General features: G+C 42.3%; 1 protein-coding gene across 6 annotated transcripts in view; it reads right to left on the bottom strand.

Moving 5' to 3' along the window:
• Positions 1–19,763, bottom strand: part of MTOR (mechanistic target of rapamycin kinase) — a 66,760-nt gene that overhangs the window by 46,524 nt on the left and 473 nt on the right. For 3 of the 6 annotated variants that reach the window (XM_074847816.1, XM_074847815.1, XM_074847821.1), the window contains exons 2-30: positions 18,728–18,891; positions 18,251–18,359; positions 17,433–17,495; positions 16,713–16,945; positions 16,137–16,337; positions 15,272–15,406; positions 14,548–14,823; positions 14,133–14,241; positions 13,101–13,287; positions 12,792–12,920; positions 11,735–11,979; positions 11,355–11,570; positions 10,515–10,720; positions 9,856–9,978; positions 9,410–9,499; positions 9,223–9,315; positions 8,602–8,736; positions 8,125–8,254; positions 7,668–7,918; positions 6,764–6,805; positions 5,613–5,699; positions 4,851–5,018; positions 4,486–4,598; positions 3,916–4,078; positions 3,557–3,649; positions 2,730–2,876; positions 1,773–1,915; positions 468–630; positions 182–327 (exon numbers count right to left, since the gene is read on the bottom strand). In XM_074847816.1, coding sequence (XP_074703917.1) covers positions 182–327; positions 468–630; positions 1,773–1,915; positions 2,730–2,876; positions 3,557–3,649; positions 3,916–4,078; positions 4,486–4,598; positions 4,851–5,018; positions 5,613–5,699; positions 6,764–6,805; positions 7,668–7,918; positions 8,125–8,254; positions 8,602–8,736; positions 9,223–9,315; positions 9,410–9,499; positions 9,856–9,978; positions 10,515–10,720; positions 11,355–11,570; positions 11,735–11,979; positions 12,792–12,920; positions 13,101–13,287; positions 14,133–14,241; positions 14,548–14,823; positions 15,272–15,406; positions 16,137–16,337; positions 16,713–16,945; positions 17,433–17,495; positions 18,251–18,359; positions 18,728–18,847 — 4,316 coding nt within the window. In that variant the 5' untranslated portion in view covers positions 18,848–18,891. The remainder of the gene's footprint in view (positions 1–181; positions 328–467; positions 631–1,772; positions 1,916–2,729; positions 2,877–3,556; positions 3,650–3,915; positions 4,079–4,485; positions 4,599–4,850; positions 5,019–5,612; positions 5,700–6,763; positions 6,806–7,667; positions 7,919–8,124; positions 8,255–8,601; positions 8,737–9,222; positions 9,316–9,409; positions 9,500–9,855; positions 9,979–10,514; positions 10,721–11,354; positions 11,571–11,734; positions 11,980–12,791; positions 12,921–13,100; positions 13,288–14,132; positions 14,242–14,547; positions 14,824–15,271; positions 15,407–16,136; positions 16,338–16,712; positions 16,946–17,432; positions 17,496–18,250; positions 18,360–18,727; positions 18,892–19,763) is intronic. The other 3 variants (XM_074847818.1, XM_074847817.1, XM_074847820.1) reach the window with 3 other exon arrangements.

Raw genomic sequence — 19,763 nt, forward strand, 5'->3', positions numbered from 1 at the left:
ACTGTGTAACAGAAAGGCAGAACTCGGCTGCTAGGAGTGTACATCTGTAAGCAAGTTAGTAAGCCCACAACGAAGTCTTGTGGCAGAGTGTGAAATCCTAAGAATTGTCTAGATTCATCCTAATGGTATCCTAAATTGGGTACTGATGCAAGAGCAGACATCTCATCAGTTGTGGTCCTACCTGATGAGAGATTCCAGAATGGCCGGGGTGGGACCCTTTTGAAATTCCAGCTCCTTGTAGTGAAGGGCCTTGGCATATGCTCGACATTTTGCAGCTCTTTCCCCCAGGAGGACAATGCCATTATCATCTCTCAAAGGCAGTGGACCCTGGGTAGAAGCACATACATCAAAAGCAGGATGAGTATAAAAAAGAAGAAAGTATGCATGAACTCTTCATGCCCTTTCCATAGAGTAGACATCAGCCAGCTAGCCAGCATTAGAAAAGAGTTGCCTAACAGCATCTCTACCTTGTCACTGTGTTCCATGAATTCTGCCAAGTTCAGCAGTGTCTGAGTGACTTCTGCAATGTCCTGAGAAGTCAGGGCCAATTCAATGCTTCGGATCAGCTCATCCTGCTGGTCTTCATTTAGTTCAGACCAGCATGAAACGAAAGCAGCATTGAAGAGATCTCTGAGGAGGAAAACAAAAGAGAGTGAGAGGTGGGGATTCATTATTCATAAGAAAAAGTCTATTTGACAGCGGACTTGCCTTCATGTTCAGAGAAAGAGAGCTATGTTTACCTGCAATAAATAGTGATTAGTTTTCATAAAGCTAACTTCTGCACCAAATAGTGAAACCTGCATTTTAAAAATATATAATAGGATGATATACTACAATAGTAGAAACTGTACAATCATATGCTAAGCAAGTATTTCAGGCTAGAACAAACTCTTAGCAGCAGGGGTGCTCTTGTCTTCTGCTATGAAGAACCAGGCTTAAGTCTGACTGAGATCACAAGCGAATGTAGTGAAAAAGATGATCGTACATTTCTCTGGACACACATGCTGCAACACTTGTGTTTTCTGTGCTCACTAGGGGACTGTGATAGCTGGAGTTTGTGTTAGTGGCAAAGCTTGAGAAGGAGGAAAGGTGCTGAAAAACAGATAGAGTGACAGCCCTTGTCACTGCTAGTACTGTGGTGAAATACTGTGGGATGGGTTTGAGATGCATGGAACATACATGGAGGACACTAGCATTACCTCTGCCTACCTAGGAATTGCTGACTTTTCATCATGCTGTTTACCCTTCTATTTCGAAAATGATAAAACTCACATTAAGACAAAATTAAACCTGGAATGAACCCTTTTCAAACAGCAGTAGTCAGATTCATATGCACTGAGATGACCAGTGTATATCATCAAGAAGAGATAAACAGGCAACTGCTTACAGAAACTCAAAGTTTCTCCAGACATACTGGTTGCAAAAGAAATAAAGCACTGTGGCTTATTACACTCAGAGGCATTTTTATTCACCCACAGTAGATCCTTGAAACTAGTTCATGCCTTGCTGTTTTTCCAGCTTCACTTTTATGTGCCTTATGTTATTTCTAGACTAATATGCAGAATTCCACTCAAAGATTTTGTGCACATCATGGAGCAGCCAACTGAGAAGAGTGGAAATGAAATCAAGTTGCTAGCTATTTGATTTGTGCCATAGCAGGAACTTTCTCTATTTATGGAATCTAAGAGCTTTTAAGTAACTTTCTTTCCCCTTATAATATCTGGCTTGCATCTGCAATTTCAAGTGATCCGAAAAAGCCAGAATTACTTTACCGAGCCATAGGATTATATGCCTGAGCCAGGGCCCAGCATGACCGCAGGGATGGTGAGGAGGAATCTTTCAGCAGCTCCAAACTCAGTCTTCTTAACCATTCCAACCAGTCATCTTTGGAAACTCTTCTTGCTGCTCCCCATGCCTGCGGTACAAAGCAAGACAATTCAACTGTCAAATGAACCACTATCCAAAAACAGAAGAAATCCATCAGCAGGCAGCATTACTTCATTACAGCTCCAAATCACATTGTTGAGATTCCCTTTACAATTCCCTGAAATCCGTTACCTTTACCAGATAATTTGCAGTACTTCAGTCTCATTTCTAAGAAATCTTCCCTAAATGTATTCCTCTCATAACATGCCAAGTATTTAACATGAATAATTCTTCCCCTACAAAAATACATCAAGAGCTGAAGCCACTCTTGAAACATCAGCTTAAAAATACTTAATGTGTTTAGAATTACATTTTTAGGTCAAGCATTTTCAAACCAACCCATTCCACTACTGAACTGAGTGCTACATGCATTTACTGTTCAAATTAGTCAGTGCTTAGCTATTTAAGGTCTATACTGGCTTCAAGAGAATATAGCACTAAGATGTAAGAAGTGGCTGATAAAAAAAGGCAGAGACTCTGAAACAGATGTCTCTAGAAGCTACAGATGATTCCTTGTGATCTAGGAAGTCTTGTGCATACTTCACATAAGAAGAAGCTGTCAAGATTACTTCACAGCCATTATTAGTCCGATAATTCAGTTGCTCCTGTCTTTAAAATTAGAAGGTGCTAAGCAACTTTAGAGAGTCTCAGACACTATTTTGACCTCAGTTTTGTACAGAACTGAAAACAGAAAAGAGATGTAAATAAATGTAGTTCAGATGTGTCAGACAAACTCCTTAGATGTGACACAATAGCTCCTGTCTTCAGCAGCAAACCCACGCTGTGCAGAGCTCCAGTCTTACCTTCTGCAGGTTGATGGTGCTAACATGTAATTTCTTCATAGGACCTGTTTCCACCGGACCACTGGCCAAAGTTTCTCCCTGGTTGCTTCTCAACATTCGGTGCTGATAAATCAGGGGATCCTCCTCCTCATCAGCAAGAGTATAACCCTACAATAAATAGCTTACAGTGAAGATCACACCCACACAAAAGCAATTTTCTACAAGCGAAACGGATGATAAAGTCAGAGCACTATCCAATCTCACAGCAAAATTTGTGAAGCGAATAACCATCTTTCATTGAAATGATTACACCTTCTAAACCAGAGAACTTGAATGATATCCCCTTTCTATTCAAGATAACTGGTAAGAAATCTTAGCTCCTAGTACTAAAAGTCAAAATAATACACCTTCAAACAAGCACTCTTTCCTACTTGACTCACTAGTAAGCCTTGAACAGCAGTGTGCTACTTGTTCCACACTAATCAAACCACAAAGCAGTTAGTGAGGTTTCCAAATGTGGGACACTACAGAACATAAGGAGACCTTGTTATCTCAGTAAGTCCTGAAACTGTGGAAAAAATAGGGTAAATCTGCATTTGAGAACTACTGAGAACTTACCTAGAACTTGCAGTGATTTTTCCATAGGAAATAATTGATGTTGACTGACAATAATTTTCCCAATGTAATCTCAAAGTCTCCTTAAAAAGCTGTACTTAACACACAAATAGAGCAATAACCATTCTCCATTTTATGAGTAACTCAAAGTGAAGTTCCCAGCCACACCTGTATCAACACGAAAACATCCCCAAAGCGCCTTTATGCAAACAGCTACACACTTGTCAACTCACCTTTACAATTCTGCAGATAAGAACATCGTAGCGCTGATGGTTAATTCTGTGTCGCACCAGAACTTTGTTCACCATCGGGATAAAAATCTGGTACTGTACAGGGGAATGCATCAAATGCTAATTACTCAGTGTCATCAAGAGCAGTAAAATTACACCTTTGTTTCATTGATCTTATAAGAAACCAATTGTGAAAGTTTGATTTCAGTAACTCCTGATTCCAAATACAACTAAGAGAGGAAAAAAAAAATCTCTTTTCTTTAGAATCCAGAGTGAGCACATTGCAAATATTCAACTTTAAAGTCCTGATCTTTGGGACAGTCCCTCCTTCTGTGAGACTTCAAGCCTAAGAAGAATATTACCTTCTTTCCCAGCTGGAACACCAGAGAGGAGAGGGTGTCCATTGCAGTTGTTCTTAGCTCAGGGCTCTGATCTAGTGTTCGCACAATGGGATGAATAATCCGTGAAGCATAATCAGTGAAATCCAGGGACTCTGTCAAACGGTCCACAGTTTCTAGAGCAGCTCTAAAGTCAGAGTAGAAAGAAGGGAGGGCTTATCTCTCATGATAAAAGACAGGAGAAACGAGGTGTAAAAATAAGTGATTCATGTTCAATCCTCCTAGGCGTCAATAATAATAGGAAAAACAGGTCACCAGAACTCTGTTAACACAGCACGTACTTGCAGGACAGCTTGCAAATTGTGGTGACTAGAATACTGGCAGGTGAGAACCAGAAAGTAAAAGTCTATACCCAAGAAAAGCTAGTAACAGTGCTGTGACATCCAAACAAAAATAAACCTTCCATAATGATTTAACACAGAGAAAACCCATGGAAGGAACTAGGTATTTCATTCTACACAGGGTTAGGGCAGCCACTGCAGAACTTGGATATCACAGGCAAAAAAAAGAGACTGCAAAGCCACCAACACTTACTTGCGAGCCACCACTGGGACATCTGGGGCATCAAACAGCTTTACAATGGGAGGTAGTAACAAATGAAGGTAGTCATCCAAGTTAGCTCCAAAGAGCTGGATCGCATTCAATAGCTGGAGGGAAAAATGACCCAATGTGACTCAAAGTCTTGCAAGAGGTGCATTTTAAATCAGTCAGTATCCAGTGAAAATATGCTTCAACCCTGCACTTTAAACAAAGTACTGTCTGCATCATTTCACATCGAGCCATTGCTGAACTGCACCTGTCCCACTTGCTTGCAACACAGAAGCAAGAAGCCTTGCTGCAGCACGGCACATTGGGCACCTGCCTCGGCAACACCCAAACCAACTCAGCTTCCCACTCACCTTGACAGAGACAATGCGACTCTGACTATTGTCATGCATGAAGACCCGTAACATGTGAGGAATGAGCTGAGGCAGATAGAGTTTGAATTCACCTCCTAGAGCTACTACAATTTGCTCAATAAGTAGGATAATTGTGCTCTGTATGGAGTTGTTCATGACCCAGAAGTCCTACAGAAGGAAAAAAGGAAAAAAAAAAAAGGAAAAAATTAAACGAGTTCTTCAATTGAGCTGTACAATTACAAGAAAAGCAAACTGTAGGAGACAGTCTCTAGATAAATTCAAGACTGAAGGGAGGGACTACACTTCCCTTATAGACTAATATCAATTGGCAGTTTTAGTCTGTTTTTAAAAAACTCTGTGCCTTCAGTATATTTATAGCTGTTAAAAACAACCTCCAGGCAACTGATTTTTCCTAATCCTTGTGTTTGCAAACAGTAAGTGAAAATGAAGTGAAATGCCACCTATTTATGAACTCCAAACACTTCTTGCTAAACTTATGTTACTGAGAGTAATAACTGCAAAAAAATCCAAGTGCTCAAAAGAACTCAGGCACTAGCAGAATCTAGGAGCTGCTCTCATTCCAGTTACTAGTAATAATTTGTTATTGTTTCAAACATGTTATTTCAAAATACAATTATTATTTCAAACATACGGAATTCTGCACTTCATATGAATTGATGAAGTAAGAGATCCATTTGATAATGACAGAAACACCATCCACCTCTTCTGACAGTAAAATGCTGGCTTAAAGATTGTACTCACTCTCATCAGGGTGACAATTTCATCCATATAGGGCCGAATATGACTTCTCACAAAGGACACCAACATCCCTAGCTGCTGGAAGAGGAACTGGAAGGAAGAAATGTGTAGCAATCAGTGTAGCTTATTCAAATATGAAAGCAGCGCTGGGTAAATGGTGTTTCACAGGCCAATTGCAAGCTCGTTTACCAAACAAATAGCATGCATAGCTCCTATAGGCTTAAAATCTGGGGCTAAATTCTTGGCAGCTTCAGCTCAGCGGTTTGGGTTTTTGAGTGTGTGTGCATGTGGAGGGAGTAGTTTTGGGTTTTTTGGTTGTTTCCACCCCTCCCGTCAACTTGCATGAAAAATTTTGTCAGCTGAAAGCCTTAGACAGTCAAGCATACAAATAGGTGTTTGTGTCAGCAGATTTATAAAGCGTCAGAATAGACTTGCAAGCACAAACACCTCAACTACAGAGCTTTGTAATTTACATTTGAAGGATGCTTCCAAAAATTTAGCTCCTAATCTTTTCCCCCTGCCTGTAAACCAAACTGGCACACATTTTAAGACACTCTTTCTGTACTCTTTCCCATCCCCACCAAGATATATTGGTGAAAAGTTACTGGGGAAGAGAGTTTGGTCCTTGCCAGAAATACCACATTTTTTTGAAAAGGTGGTTGATTGTACCATAGAAGAATTTTGACTGAGACAATTTTATTTGGACATACTATGACAGTTTTGCAATTCCTTTTGCCCCAATACAATCTTATGCATTCACTCATGACAATGAATTTACTTTTGAGATTGGTATGAAATAATGCGGTTTAAATCACTTTGTCCACAAAATACATGTATATAGTCTTTTTTCCTCTAGGAAAATATGAGAATGTAAGTTATCATACATTAAATTTCATTTCTTCATGCAGTATTTGAAGACTATAGTAACAAAATACAAAGTGGAGCTCAGAAAGAGAGATAACCGATTTTTGTGAAAATTAGGAAAGAAATAACATCAGCTTCTTCAGTGAGAGCAGTAGACCTACATTTACCAAAAATGAACCCTGAGCTCCTGTAATGTGCCTTTTTTTTTTTTTTTTTGGGTGTAGTGAGAGGATGCTTACATATAGGACAAGGACCTGCCTCCTTTAGGCTTTAGTGTCACGCGTACCCACCTCAGCTCTTCTCCCCAGTACACTTTCACCATCTTCTTTTACCTGAAAATTTTTAAACAGAGTGTGCACAACTGCATAGCTTTCAAGCAAGTTAGATCAGTCAGGTCTAGGAGTTCGGCCAACCCAGGCGTGTGAGATGTTTTCCTTCCAATCTGAGTAGTAGTTCAGTCTGGGAGAAAACAGCGGTTCTATAGCAGGGTTGGGATTCTGCTAAGGGAGCACCCATCCCACCTATAAAACACAGTACCGGTAACTAGTACAAACTGCCCTTCCCACCCCAGAGATTATTTTCAGCTGCCTGAGAAAAAGGCTTGGCAAACAGCAGCCATCTCTGGTTAGGTGAATCTTAAGCCCATTATCTTCACAAAATTCTCATTTCCTTCTAAAACTGTAACTTAAGTGGGAAGGAAGAGAAAGCACTGCTGTGGAATCACCACCCACACTGCTCTGAATGTTAGCAGACTGTAGCAAATTGCATTTTCCTTCTCACAGATGAGCCAAAGTACATGGTTGCATCAGAAATTTAAAGAATCTACCACTATTATTAAATAATACTGTTTGAAACAGTACATTAATGCAGAGATCACTGAAAGCTCTGGAAGCTGCACAGGCTGTTTTCCTGAACAAGACCAGCTTGATAAAAAAACCAGAATCAAATATTGGCCTTCTAAGGATTATGCTCAGAAGCAGCTGTTTCAATAAGAAGCAGAAAAATTGTTTCCACTGGATATTCTACCAAATGCTCACAGGAGAAAAAGCAAAGCTGAATCTCACTTCTGCAGCATGCTTGGCAGCGACACATAGCACAGCAATGCCCAAAGCCAGTCGCATTCTCTTTTAAAAAATGGATTCTTATATTAGGGCAGTGAAACAGGAATGAAGAAGTGGTCCCTAGTACACTCACCTCTCGGATGGCACCATCACAAACCCGTATTACATTAAGGAACGTTGGCATGACCTGGGGCAGGAACTGCACACACTTCAGCCCAAGAGATTTGAAAATAAAGGTGATGGCCTGAACTACCATAGTGTGGTGTTGGGATAAGGATTGGTCTCGGAAAATTCTCATCAGTGCCACCATAGAGACAGCTGGATAGAACTCATCCAGAGGGAGGTTTCCCATGTTCACCAACATCTCACTGGTACTGTAGTCCGCTAAGAGAAAGAAGGTAGTGTCACAAGCTACATATTGAATGGCACCTGAGCATTAGGTGAAAACATACACACACTAATAATTTGTTAAGAAGAGGAGACAAACTGCTAACAACAAAACAACAACAAAAAACAAAACTAAAAAACAATTATCAAGACCTGTTTGTGGATCATAAAGCTATTCACTTGAAATAAATTCAGATGCTTACAAGAATCCTGGCTGGATTTGGACTCTGATAGGCTGACAGCTGAAGCATCTCGTGACTGATCAATCATGCCAATGTTCACTTTGTGTTTGTAAGGGTCCAAAGCACCCAGCAACCCTAACACACGAATAGCCTGGTAAGACAGAAACATAATGAGAATTCATCAGGACTTCATCACCAAGGCAAAAGTCAACACATGAAACCACATGTTTGGAAAGGTTCTGAGGATTAAAGAGAAAAGATCTGGAACTAAAGTGACTGCCTGGAAAAAACATCAATGCTTTCCATTCAATGGCTGGAGGCCATTTCCCTGACTCAACACTTTCACCCTCTGAAGCCTGCTTATCGTACTTCAATCAACCACAACAATGATCTTTCACCTCCCTTCCCCCATCCTGAACCTAGGTAGACACATTTATTTGACAGCTCTCTCCCCCAAAAACTTTTAGAAATGGTTGTGTCATAGCTTCATGTTCATACCTCTCTACGGGTGCCCTGGTTCTGCTCAGTCTTCAGGAAGTTCAGAAGCACCTCCAGCAAAGTTGGGTACTTCCTGTATGGTTCCACCACATAACCAGTGCTGGCCACAAGCTGTCCCAGGGTCCAAAGAGCCACCTGGAAAGATCAAGCCCAGAGAAGATTAATTTTGACCAGGGAATTTGTTATATCTCCTGATCCATCAGTCATTCAACTTCTGTAAAGTTTCTTTGAGCATCTTAGCATCACACTGCAAACCACAGTCCACGGCTTGAAAGCCTCTATAAATAGTGGCAATAGGAAAGGAAGTGATAATCAACAATTTGTTAGACTCTCACTGCCATAATTACCCTCAGAGATACAATTCAACCAGGCATTCAATTCAGTGAGTCCAAGACTTCCAACAAAAACTGCTTCCTTTTTCTTCTTTCTTCTTCTTTATCAGCTCTGTACTATGTCACAACAGCCAGCCACTCACCTATGTGCCACGAGTGTGATCGTACACCCCACAAGAGACTTGAGTGATTTACAGGTTCATTTTAGCAGCTATGATGGGACATGTAGATACTTTGACAGCTTTGGCCACAGTGGATGGCAAGTTTCCTGCAGCTGTCAAACACTTACCTGTCTTTTAGCCAGCAGAGAGGAGTCCTGTAGCATGTCCATAATTATAATGAAGAGCTCATCCACCCACTTCCTCATTTCCAGCCCACTGACCTATTGAAAGACAAAAATCCAAGTCCTTCATCTAGCATTGCCAAAAGCTTAACAACTGACTAGCATGGCAAAGAGGTGCCTGCAGTATCCCTACCTGTGCCAGCTCCCCTATGGTAGCTAAGACGTTGTTAATCACCCCTGGATTTGGATCTGGATCAGGATCTTTCAGTTTCACAATCAGTGCCTGGTAGGTGACAGAGGAACACATTAGAGTGTGTTTAAAAGACTCCTTCCTGTACATACAGTACTCAAAATTATCTTTCCTTTGTTTACATCTGAAATTGATTCCACAGGGGCTCAACTTGCATCATGGTGAGCATTTCAACAACAAATGAAACTTTTGTTTCACAAACTTCATGCAAATCCAGAATAAGGTTAGGTTACACTGTCCCCCACAGGTGTTACTATGGGTGACATCCACACCAATCTGACTTTTTCCTGCTATGAAGAAGCAAAAGAACTGCAGCTCCTGAGGGTTGTGTATCGACTTGCTCTATCATCTCACTCCAAAGTCTCCAGGAAACATACAGAGACTCTTACCTTAAGGATAGGTTCCATATACGGACGAATGAGGCGTGGAGCGTTAGAAACCAGGTGACCCAACATCCTGGCACTTTGCTCTTTAATCCTGCCAACACCGCTGTGTTCCAGCTCTGTTAGAATCTACAGAAGTGACAATGGAAGCATGAGAACAGGGAACATAAAGGTAGGCAAAAACTCTTTGGATTTCCTGCTCTCCTGTCCAATAACAACATAGAGAAAAAACATCTCAGCACTTGTAAAGGGTGTTCTACATTTACACACCATTTATGACTAAAAGAAGCTGAAATTAATTAGCATAGTACAGAATAGATGGCTCCACAACCATCTACATTTATGAAGTGGTGCCATTCATTCACCTAAAAGAAGCACAGAATATTCTTCCTCAATACAGACAGAAAGCACTCCAGCACGATGAATGTGGGGTGACATGACGACTGCTATCCTCTCCTCTCTAATACAGCCTTAGAGCTTCAGGCCAAACATCATTAAAAAGACTTCCTGAAACCTACAAAGCTGGGTAATAAATATTTTCCAAAAGGGAGCTGTTCCTCCACTCTCCCACACATTCACTACAGCTAGATAGCCCAGTTCTTTAACACCATCTTAGTCTCAACACCAACTACTCCATTTTCACTGCAGGCATCCCTCTTCATTACCTGGATTAACATTTTGCGCAGGAAAGGCATGACAAAAGCAGGGTTCATGCTGCTCAGGCGACCCACAGTACAGATGGCCAGCTCTCGGATTTCAAATACTTGATCATTCAGGGCCACAAAGAGAGCTTGCAAGTTTTCCGCCTGGGCGAGGTGAGCATCAAATCGCTCATCCAAAGAAGCCAACACACAGAAACGTATATCAGGGTCTGCAAAAACATATTTGTTTCTCTTTAAATGCAGTAAACTCCTGTTCTTATTATTGCCCGTATTCACAAACTGGCCTCAAAAATTCTTCACAACCTCAGGGAAATGCTGAGAGCTTCCCCAGCATGAGACACTACACCAGTGTTTTAGATGAGACACAGGGTAGGTCAGCCCAACAGATCCAGTGCTGCTCAGCACTGCCCCAGCACCCAGATCAGTACAACGACAACCTACAAGTGGCACATCTGGAGGCAGCGTGCAGAAAATTAACTCATCTCAGGTTACTGTATTGCAACTGATAGAATAAAAAAATCAAATAAGAAGATTCAACAGAAGGGACTTCCCTTCCCAGACTACAAAGTTGAAGGCCACAACACAGAACAACATCAGAAGTCTCACAGCTTTATCTAGTTCCAGGTGCACAGTTAAGAGTATTTTGCACTAGTGTTCTATTAATGCCTCAAAAATCAAGATCTGGCAAGAGAAACTGGGAGAGCTTTTTAATTTATAAAGAATGACAGCTTAAGTTAGTGGCAAATATACTGAAATTCTACCACAACCTTAATATTGTGACCTGCTCACGTGCTAAAATTAACACGTGGTAGGAGAACCCTTTTCTCCAAGCCCCACACTAACCTGGGTCAGTTATTCCAACCACGAGCAATTTGCTGAGAACGTCAGCCACAACCTGCACTGCTGTCTGACTGACCACATGGGCGTGACCGCTGATCAAATGGATGGAAGGTGTGAGCAAGCGAGAGCAAGTGCGGGCGGCTTCCATCCGGATCTCCTTGTGCTCGCTGTTCAGAAAGTGGTCTGCGCAGTGCCGAACGAACTGAGTCAGAGAGTGGCCTAAAAAGAAGAACACGGGGAGCTGAGCACAGTTTACACCTCAATTACTGGTCTTACCAGGGAATAGGAGTTTAAAGAAAGTGCTCTCAGAGTTTTCCTGCTACTTTCACTCTACTGCTTATATCCCACACCCCTTGGTCCCCTGCTTCCTTATTTCATCTTACCTTCAAACTCAAAGCTACCCAGTGTACGAAGGGCAAGGGTGATGCTACCCACATCACTGGCCTCTGGGATGTTGGTGAGGCTGGGGGAGGCAAGCTGGTGGGCAAGGCCCTTTGGCATGCCTGGATGTCGCAGAGGCTTGTGCATCAGAACAAGGGAGAGCATTTTCAGCAGCCCATCCTGGATATCCTTCTTTAGCTGGGGGATCTGACGACTCAAGTCGTATAGCACAGCTGTCAGAGCAGGGCTGAGGGCAAGAAGCAGGCAGGTAGCCATTAGAACAGAAACAATATGAGGTGCATATTTTTTTGTTTATGCCTTTGCCCATCAGAAGATAATTGTGGGCACATCACACATCACAGCAACACCTGCCAGCAGAGCACAAGGGTCCTTGTGCAAACTCAGGCACGAGACAACCTTCTTGTTTGAACTTGGTGAGCAAACTGCCCCACTGCAGCACACATTGCCACATTTGGCAATATTGTTAGAATACTGTTACAAATCTAAGTGATTCCTTATAGTTGTGCTTTTTAGATACAACGGCAACTAAATTCACTTCCAGATAGTAACATTAATCTAAACAGCTTTGTGCTATCTGGATACTTTCTCCATACCCTCCCATATTAACAGCTTCACCAGCCAGGAAATTTCCAGTAGGAACTGTCAGCTTCAAAGGTGAAAGAAGCTAGGAGCAAATATTCAGCGCTTCAATCCTCCTTCCCTGCCAATTTGACACAGCAGAAATCTGCTGCCCTTCTGAGGTTTTCTACATTTTTGCTGGTTGTTGCCAAATGTGTTTGAATAGTGGAAAGTAAAGGAGATTGCTTTTGAATTCACTAGTTCTCCAGAAAGATTTCTTTACCAATGCTCTTAAGTAACAGACACATTCACACTTAAAACATATTATTCTTCTGAAAGAGCTATCCTGATCTTCTGAAAGGTCATTTAAAAGCAATAATCTTCCTTCTCAATCTGAAGACTTTCAAGGTCTCATTCTGTATGGTCAACAATGCCATCCAGTGGCTAACAGAAAAAGATGCTCCCGTGCCTTGTACTTACCTCAGGCCCACAGCCAGCATAGGTTCCAACAGCTCTTTGATGTCCTGCTGGATACTGGGTCCCATGGCTCGTGCCAGCATACTAATGCAGGTGAAGACTGTGGCATCAACCTGCACAGACTTCTGCCTCCTGGAAAGAGATCACATAAAAGTTAATTAAGAGAAGCTCCTATTTTTCAAACATCTTTCCACTTCTGTGTCAGTCTTACAGAAATACCTCTAATTTTAATACAATAATTTTATCCCCCATCACAAAAATTATACAAAGAACAGCTGTTTCAGTTTTTTCCTCTAACTTTAACACACTTACTTGTGGGCAAAGTCCTTTGGTGGAAGAGCTGCTTTTATGATTTCAAGGACTTTTGGCAGGTAAGCTTGAAACTCGGACCTCACAGCCACAGAAAGCAAACCCAGTGCCTGGAAGGCTGCTGTCCGCTCCTTCTCCTTCTTCACACAGCTGAGAACATGATTCATGGTGTCTGGAAGATACTGATCAGCTGCCCACAAGAGAGAACAATACAGATATTGGAGCTCATTTAGGTTTATATAGTTGCATCACATTTGCAACTATACCTTTACAAGTATAAAGCTAGAGAACAGACATAGCCATATAAAATTTGCTGACATGAGCAGTAGCTAATACATGTCACCATATAAAAATTTTCAAACCTGAGAAGGCTTTGGTTTTTAAAAAAACAAATCATCACCAAAATGAAAGAGCTATGCGAAAAAAACCCCATTGCAACAGGTTTTATATACATATAAGATTCAAGCATTCTGGTTTTATAGCAATTGATTGGAAATATGGAATAACAACAGAAAGTTTGTTCCAACCCACTTAGAGCAGCTTAGTGATTTTCTTCCTACTCTGATAAATCAACTGAACTGCTCTAAAGCCAGGAGGTATTTCCCATTTTTACATGATATTTCCTGGCATGTGCACCAGAGAAAAAGGAAGACAACTCTGCTGATAACATGTGGGATACATTGAGTGGGAGCAAGAGAGCAGAGTTCAACCCTAAGTCTGACATACTGAGGAAACAAAACTAAAAGGAGGTTCTGTCTCTTACGGTATTGATCACAGAATTCAGACAATAGTTTTCAATCCATTTTCTTCATCAGACCAACATTTTGGCATCAGGTATCAAGTCACACTTATTCAGGGGAAAAAAAAAAAAAAAAAAAAAAAGACTATCCTCCCACAGAGAAATTTACTCATCTTACAAGCACCACGTTTGTACTGCTGCATTGCCTGCACAAGCTCATCTGGACCAAAGAGAGCTGGATAACTTCCAGCCCAATTTCAGCAACACTTCTACCACCCAACCATCTGTCTTGTCACCTGTGAATGCTGAAGGACGGAAAGCCGCCAACCGTGGTAGCAGATTGAGAACTGTCATCTGGATCAATGAATTTTTGCTGGTTCTGCACTTGAGAACCCACTGGCACACCTGAAAGGAGACAGATTGGGCTTTGAAGGATGGCCATTAGCAGTAACGCACAGATGTTTATTACCTGGGTTCTTTAAGGCATTCCACTGACAAGTGGCTTCAGAGTCCATCCGAAAGATGGATAATTAAGACTGTTTCCAAAGAAAGGAAATCACTTGCTCTAAGGGAGTTAGTGATGAATCCACGATACATACAATTAATGACATTTGATGCCTCAAATCAATACTAGGCAGTATTGCCTGCTAAGTAAGGACATGGAGGACAATTGCTCTACAAGAACTGGTGTTGCAAAGACCAAACACTTACTTGATCAAACTTCTCTTCCATTAGATCCCTGCAGCATCGACTTTCTACCAGTGTAGACTTTGCAGGGACAGGTGAGGTTGCAAAACCCATGATTCCCTGGTGGGCACTGTACCCCAGAAGACCAGCCAAAGCATTTGACTGAGAGGGCTGAAGAGACTGAAAGCTAGTGAAGGGAGTGATGTGGCGAGGTTTGGTACTGAAGCCCATCAGGTCTTTGCAGTACTTGTCATGCACAAGTTGCTGCTGAGTGATCTCTTCCATCTCCTCTCTAAGGCGCTGGACAAAGTAGAAAAGTATGTGTTGTTTTTTTTAAAAAAAAAAAAAAAAAACGTAGCTGAATAAGAGATTCCTAACACAGTGCTACCCAAATCTCCTGAGTAGCATCCTGTGTAGTTGATATCCAAATGCCTATAAAATATCAACTAAGAAAATAGGCAATGGAGTCCCCATTCTATATTAAAATCTTTTGCATTGTAATTAATGCAGTTAATGGCACTTTCCATCAGAGTTTAATATCTACTCAGCCCAAACCTGTCACTGTTATTTCTCTGACACACTTCAATTTGTAATAATCAATGCTCTGACTCCATGCTCAGATGACTTGTCAGCCCAACAACCCCATTTCAAACACAATGGGGTGTTTCCACAGATTGCTGAGTTGCTGCACATTGTCAATTAATCTGGCAACCAAAAGCCATAACCCCCATCTTGTTCACTTGCTCACCTCTCCCTCCATACTGCTGATTCTCACTAGCTCATTGAGGATCAGTAAGGCACCATGGATTCGGTCATCACGGTTCATTCCTTTCTCTTTGGCCAAAGTCTCATCAAAGCCCTTCTCAGCCTCTTCATAGGTATGCTTGGGGGAAAAGAAAAGAACAAATCTCAGTGATCATGCAGAAACCAAGCCTGTGGAAATAGAAGTACTGTCAGTCAAAAAATCCCGTGATTTTCCAAGAGTAGCCACAAACCTCAACTGAGTAATAACAGAGTATAAAACTACAAAATTCGTATTCACCCAGAAGCTGTGGACTCTGCTGCAGAGCATTTTCAACAGCACTAGAGCCAGTCAACCATGCCACAGTATAAATTTCATCAATATCTGCATCACATATTTGACTATGAGGAATCCAAGTTCACAACATCTGACTGCACTGTCCAAACCTCATTTGATATTACAAAGCTTGAATTCACGCCGCAATGGCAGCAAAGCTAAGGTTCAGACAAAAGAATCCTTACCTTTTCCACTTATGTTTTATCTACACTAATAAAACCATCTGCTAGTAAGAGATGACAATAGATAGATGATTGCATGGCTGTAAAACTAGGTCAGGCTCAACAGCTGAAAATGAACTGCAGATAGAGCAATGGATTCTTGATGGAGTTAGTCTCTTGCTTGCTTTTACAGTGAGCTAAAGGAACTACTCATTTTGTAAGCCATTATATTTTCAACCCTTTCAAGGGGAGGCACCAGACATACTGGCAAAGGTGACACAGGTTCTTAGCTTAGACTACTCTTCTAAAAATGGGCATTTGATCATTTGCATTGCATTATGAGGAGCTGCTTCAAAACAAAGTTACTTTCTTACTCTGTACCACTGGGGCTTCTGCATCTCTTTTGGCTCCCGTTGAGTGGTGAGGATAAGGCAGGCTCTTAAGGCAGAAACAGCTCCCTCTCGGATGGCCTGTTTGGGATCCCACACAGCCACAAATATATTGTCAAAGAATGGCTGCACTTGTTGGAAGAAGAAGGTAGGCACGCTGATTGCCAGCTCACGCAGGACAAGAACCTGGAGGTGGGGAGAGAAACAGTAACAGTCTGTGAGGATGAGCACCCACAGACAAACCTCACCATTTCTAGACTGTAGTATCATTTATTTAGACGGTCAATGTCTGTGAGCCTGAGCTGTTTCCAGCTCCATACTTTTACAGTTCCTAGCACAAAGGTGTCTCAATCTTCTTTGGTCACTGGGCTGAGGTAGAAGCAATGAAGCAGCACTGTGTCTGCCACAAGATCATCACAGATTCTCAGACATGGACTAGCAGCCATTCTGATCCTGACCAGAGCTCTTCTGCAGCTTTCTGTGCACATCTCCTACCACTGTTAACTAATCCTAACCATCTCAATTCCAAGACAGGTGAAGACAAAAAAAAAGATCACTTACAGCTGCATGTCTTCGACCTTCATTCCTGTCAGCTCCCAGCCATTCCAGAGCTCGTTTCACCTCAAACTCCACATACTCAGCTGTGAAGGTGTCACCAGCCATTGCAAGCCGCCCGATAGCCTTGGAGGCCATCTCCATTACAACAGGGTCATTGGATGGCAACAGGTTCCTCAGGTAGTTGGCAAACCTGCCAATACGGGTGGCGTTACCTCCTTCGACACCGATAAGGCTTGCTGTAGAGAAAGGGAGCAATGCTGTAGGTTCTCCCTAACAGTCAGTGAAGCAGACAGTAGGTAATTCCTGGATGAGAGTTAGTATTCCCTATCCATTCTTTAAAAGATTCCCATCAATTCCTCCTAAACTGCAAATCCACAGGAAAAAAAAAATAATCAAGCAATAGGAAAGGGCCACCATTCTTTTGAGCCTGAACTTGTTAAGTGGGCAGGAAAATGGATCCAGTGGCTTCATAGATTTTTCCCCATTTTTAGTTTAAAAAGAGAAAAAAAATATCCACCCTGGGGTCACTGACCCATTCCCAACAGAAAGGCATCCATCCACATGCAGCTACTGGTCCGCCTCAGTAGAGGAGTCAGAGACTGAATGGACCAAGGAAATCGCTCTCCCGCTCAGCCCTAGAGATGGTCTCTCCCGGCCAGGGTGGAGGCACATTGGCAGGCGGCAGCGTGGCAGAAGCTTTCGCTGCCGGTGCCTGGGTTGTACCTGCTCTGTAGGTAAAGAGGCCATCAGTGTCCAGGGTTGTCAAGCCGGCACCTTTCAACAGCACTAAATTCACAGAAACAATTTTAAAGTGATACTGTCAGCTTAAAATCAGATGTTGTCAACAAAGATTTCTCTAGCTAAGGGACTTCCGCTGCCTTCAAACATCTTGGGAATGGATGATTATGTCTGTGAGCCTAAATCAGAAGCACCTCCTACTTGGTTATTAAAGAAGTAACTGCTACAATACAAGCTACTTGCTTGGAAGGCAAAGTATTTACTCAAGCTGATTTCCCTAAGAGTCAAAATGCAGGTAGCTCTGCCATGTCACAGCAAAAGCACAACCAGAGCAATTGATGGAACAGCTGATCAGAATCAAAGCAGAAGCAATGTGAGCCCCTCCCAGGGATGGAAGCTGCTGTTACTGAGCCAGGTAAATCTAAATAACAAGAATCAATCTCCTCAGACAGAAGAGAGTTGAGAAAATCAGCCCACCCTGATACATCTAAATGGACAGCACAAACTGTTCTCAGCTGAGCTCAAGAACAGATTTTTCACATGTTCAGCACTCACAATTGATGCTTGACTCCCAGAAGAGCTCAGGGCCCATTAAGCACCAGATTTTCAGCCACTCTCAGCACTCAGCAGTTCCCATGCTGACACTTACAGAGAGATTTTCAGAGCCCAGCAACTAGCATGCACCCAGCGTACTGAACAGTCAGGCATAAGGCCCTGATCATGAAAGCTCATTCCTTTTGACAATCTGTCCCTAAAGATAGATGCATGAAAACTCACCAGAGACATTAAGCACTTTCACTCACCTATAGCCAGAATGCCACCCTTCCTTTCATTTGCATCAGAGCTAGAGACCAGCTCAAATATGTGATGGTTCAGCTGATCATAAAACCTGGTAGATTCTTCCTGACTCATCTGTAAAAAAAGTTCAAATCAGCTTTCAGCATTCTTTCCCTCCTTCCTGCTCCCAAAACCTCCATAAAGACAATGTTCCTCGGTCACTTAGAAAGAAATGAAATCAACCATATGTTACAAACACAAATCAGTATCTCTTCTTTGTGTCCTAGACATGTCAAGTTTATTTATTCTGGTACTTGACCACCCATGTGCATCACCAACTCACCTCTCCTACATGCTGAGGCAAAGGTAAGCTCCCTGCTATGCCCCACCTCCTCTCTAAGACCAGCTTCCACATTCCAAAAATCTCCATCCCCAAAGTACTCAGCCCGTGCCCTACACTCATACGATAAACAAGGATAAATTATGTCATTTGTAGCACTCACTTCACGGAGCTCCATGGTGACATAATGCTGCAAGTCCTTGGCAGCTTTCGCCCTTGTCTCTTCACTGCGACTCTTCAAGCCATTGGCAAATTGTTGGAGAATGGACACAGTGCCCGACATGATGGTGGTATGTTGAGGCTCGGGGGCATCAAGTCCTGTAAGTTCTTAGGAGAGACACTTTTTTTTACTGCTTTCAGCTATTGAAATCTCTGAGCTGCTTTTTTAATGCTGCCCCTGCTGCCTGTTTCCAAAACACATGTTGCATGGAAGGATGCTGTACCAGAAGGGCATAAAATTACAAGTAACGACCATATTCCTTAGGCCTTACAACCGTGTGATAGAACAGTATCACCACATAATATCTTGACTTTCAGCCTATTTGCTCTCTAGTTCCTCAAATACCAAAATACCGGCCAGGTGTCCGACCCCATGGTGATGTAATTCTAAATCAAGGGTCGTGCAATGGCTGAAAAATAGCAGGGTCGGATTAGGGTTTACAATTACCCTATAATAAGTAGGCACAATCATTTCCATAATTATATTATTATCGTATCTGACTCCTCCTTGAACACTTTCATCCAAGTTTCTCTGCAGAAATTCTAGTGTTATGCCAACACAAGGAATACTCAGCACGCAGGGCCTGGCAAGTGTTACATTCTCCAGCAGATATTTAGAGATGGGAAGTCTACTTATAGCAACACCAATCATTGCAGCCGGATGTTTACTATCATAACATGTAACCAAACTTTCTCATGAGCCTTTCCTTATGTGGAAAATATTTTAGAGGCTTGACCCCCCTGATTTTCAGATTACATAAGCCCAAACCGAGCACTTGACAGAAGGGCCCACAGCGACACAAGGCACCAAAACTTCAGCTCCTTCTTCCCCAAATACACCCCACGCGGTCACAAAGATCCACCAAGATTACAGCGTGAGGTGGCTTCAGGGCTTCCCCGCGGCTAGGCGCCAGGAGAAGCTCCCCCGGACGAAAAGGGCACCCTGTGGCTGCGGCCCCATCACCGCCGGCCGGGGTGCC

The sequence above is a fragment of the Strix aluco genome, chromosome 22, assembly GCF_031877795.1.
Source record: "Strix aluco isolate bStrAlu1 chromosome 22, bStrAlu1.hap1, whole genome shotgun sequence".
Taxonomy (NCBI): domain Eukaryota; kingdom Metazoa; phylum Chordata; class Aves; order Strigiformes; family Strigidae; genus Strix; species Strix aluco.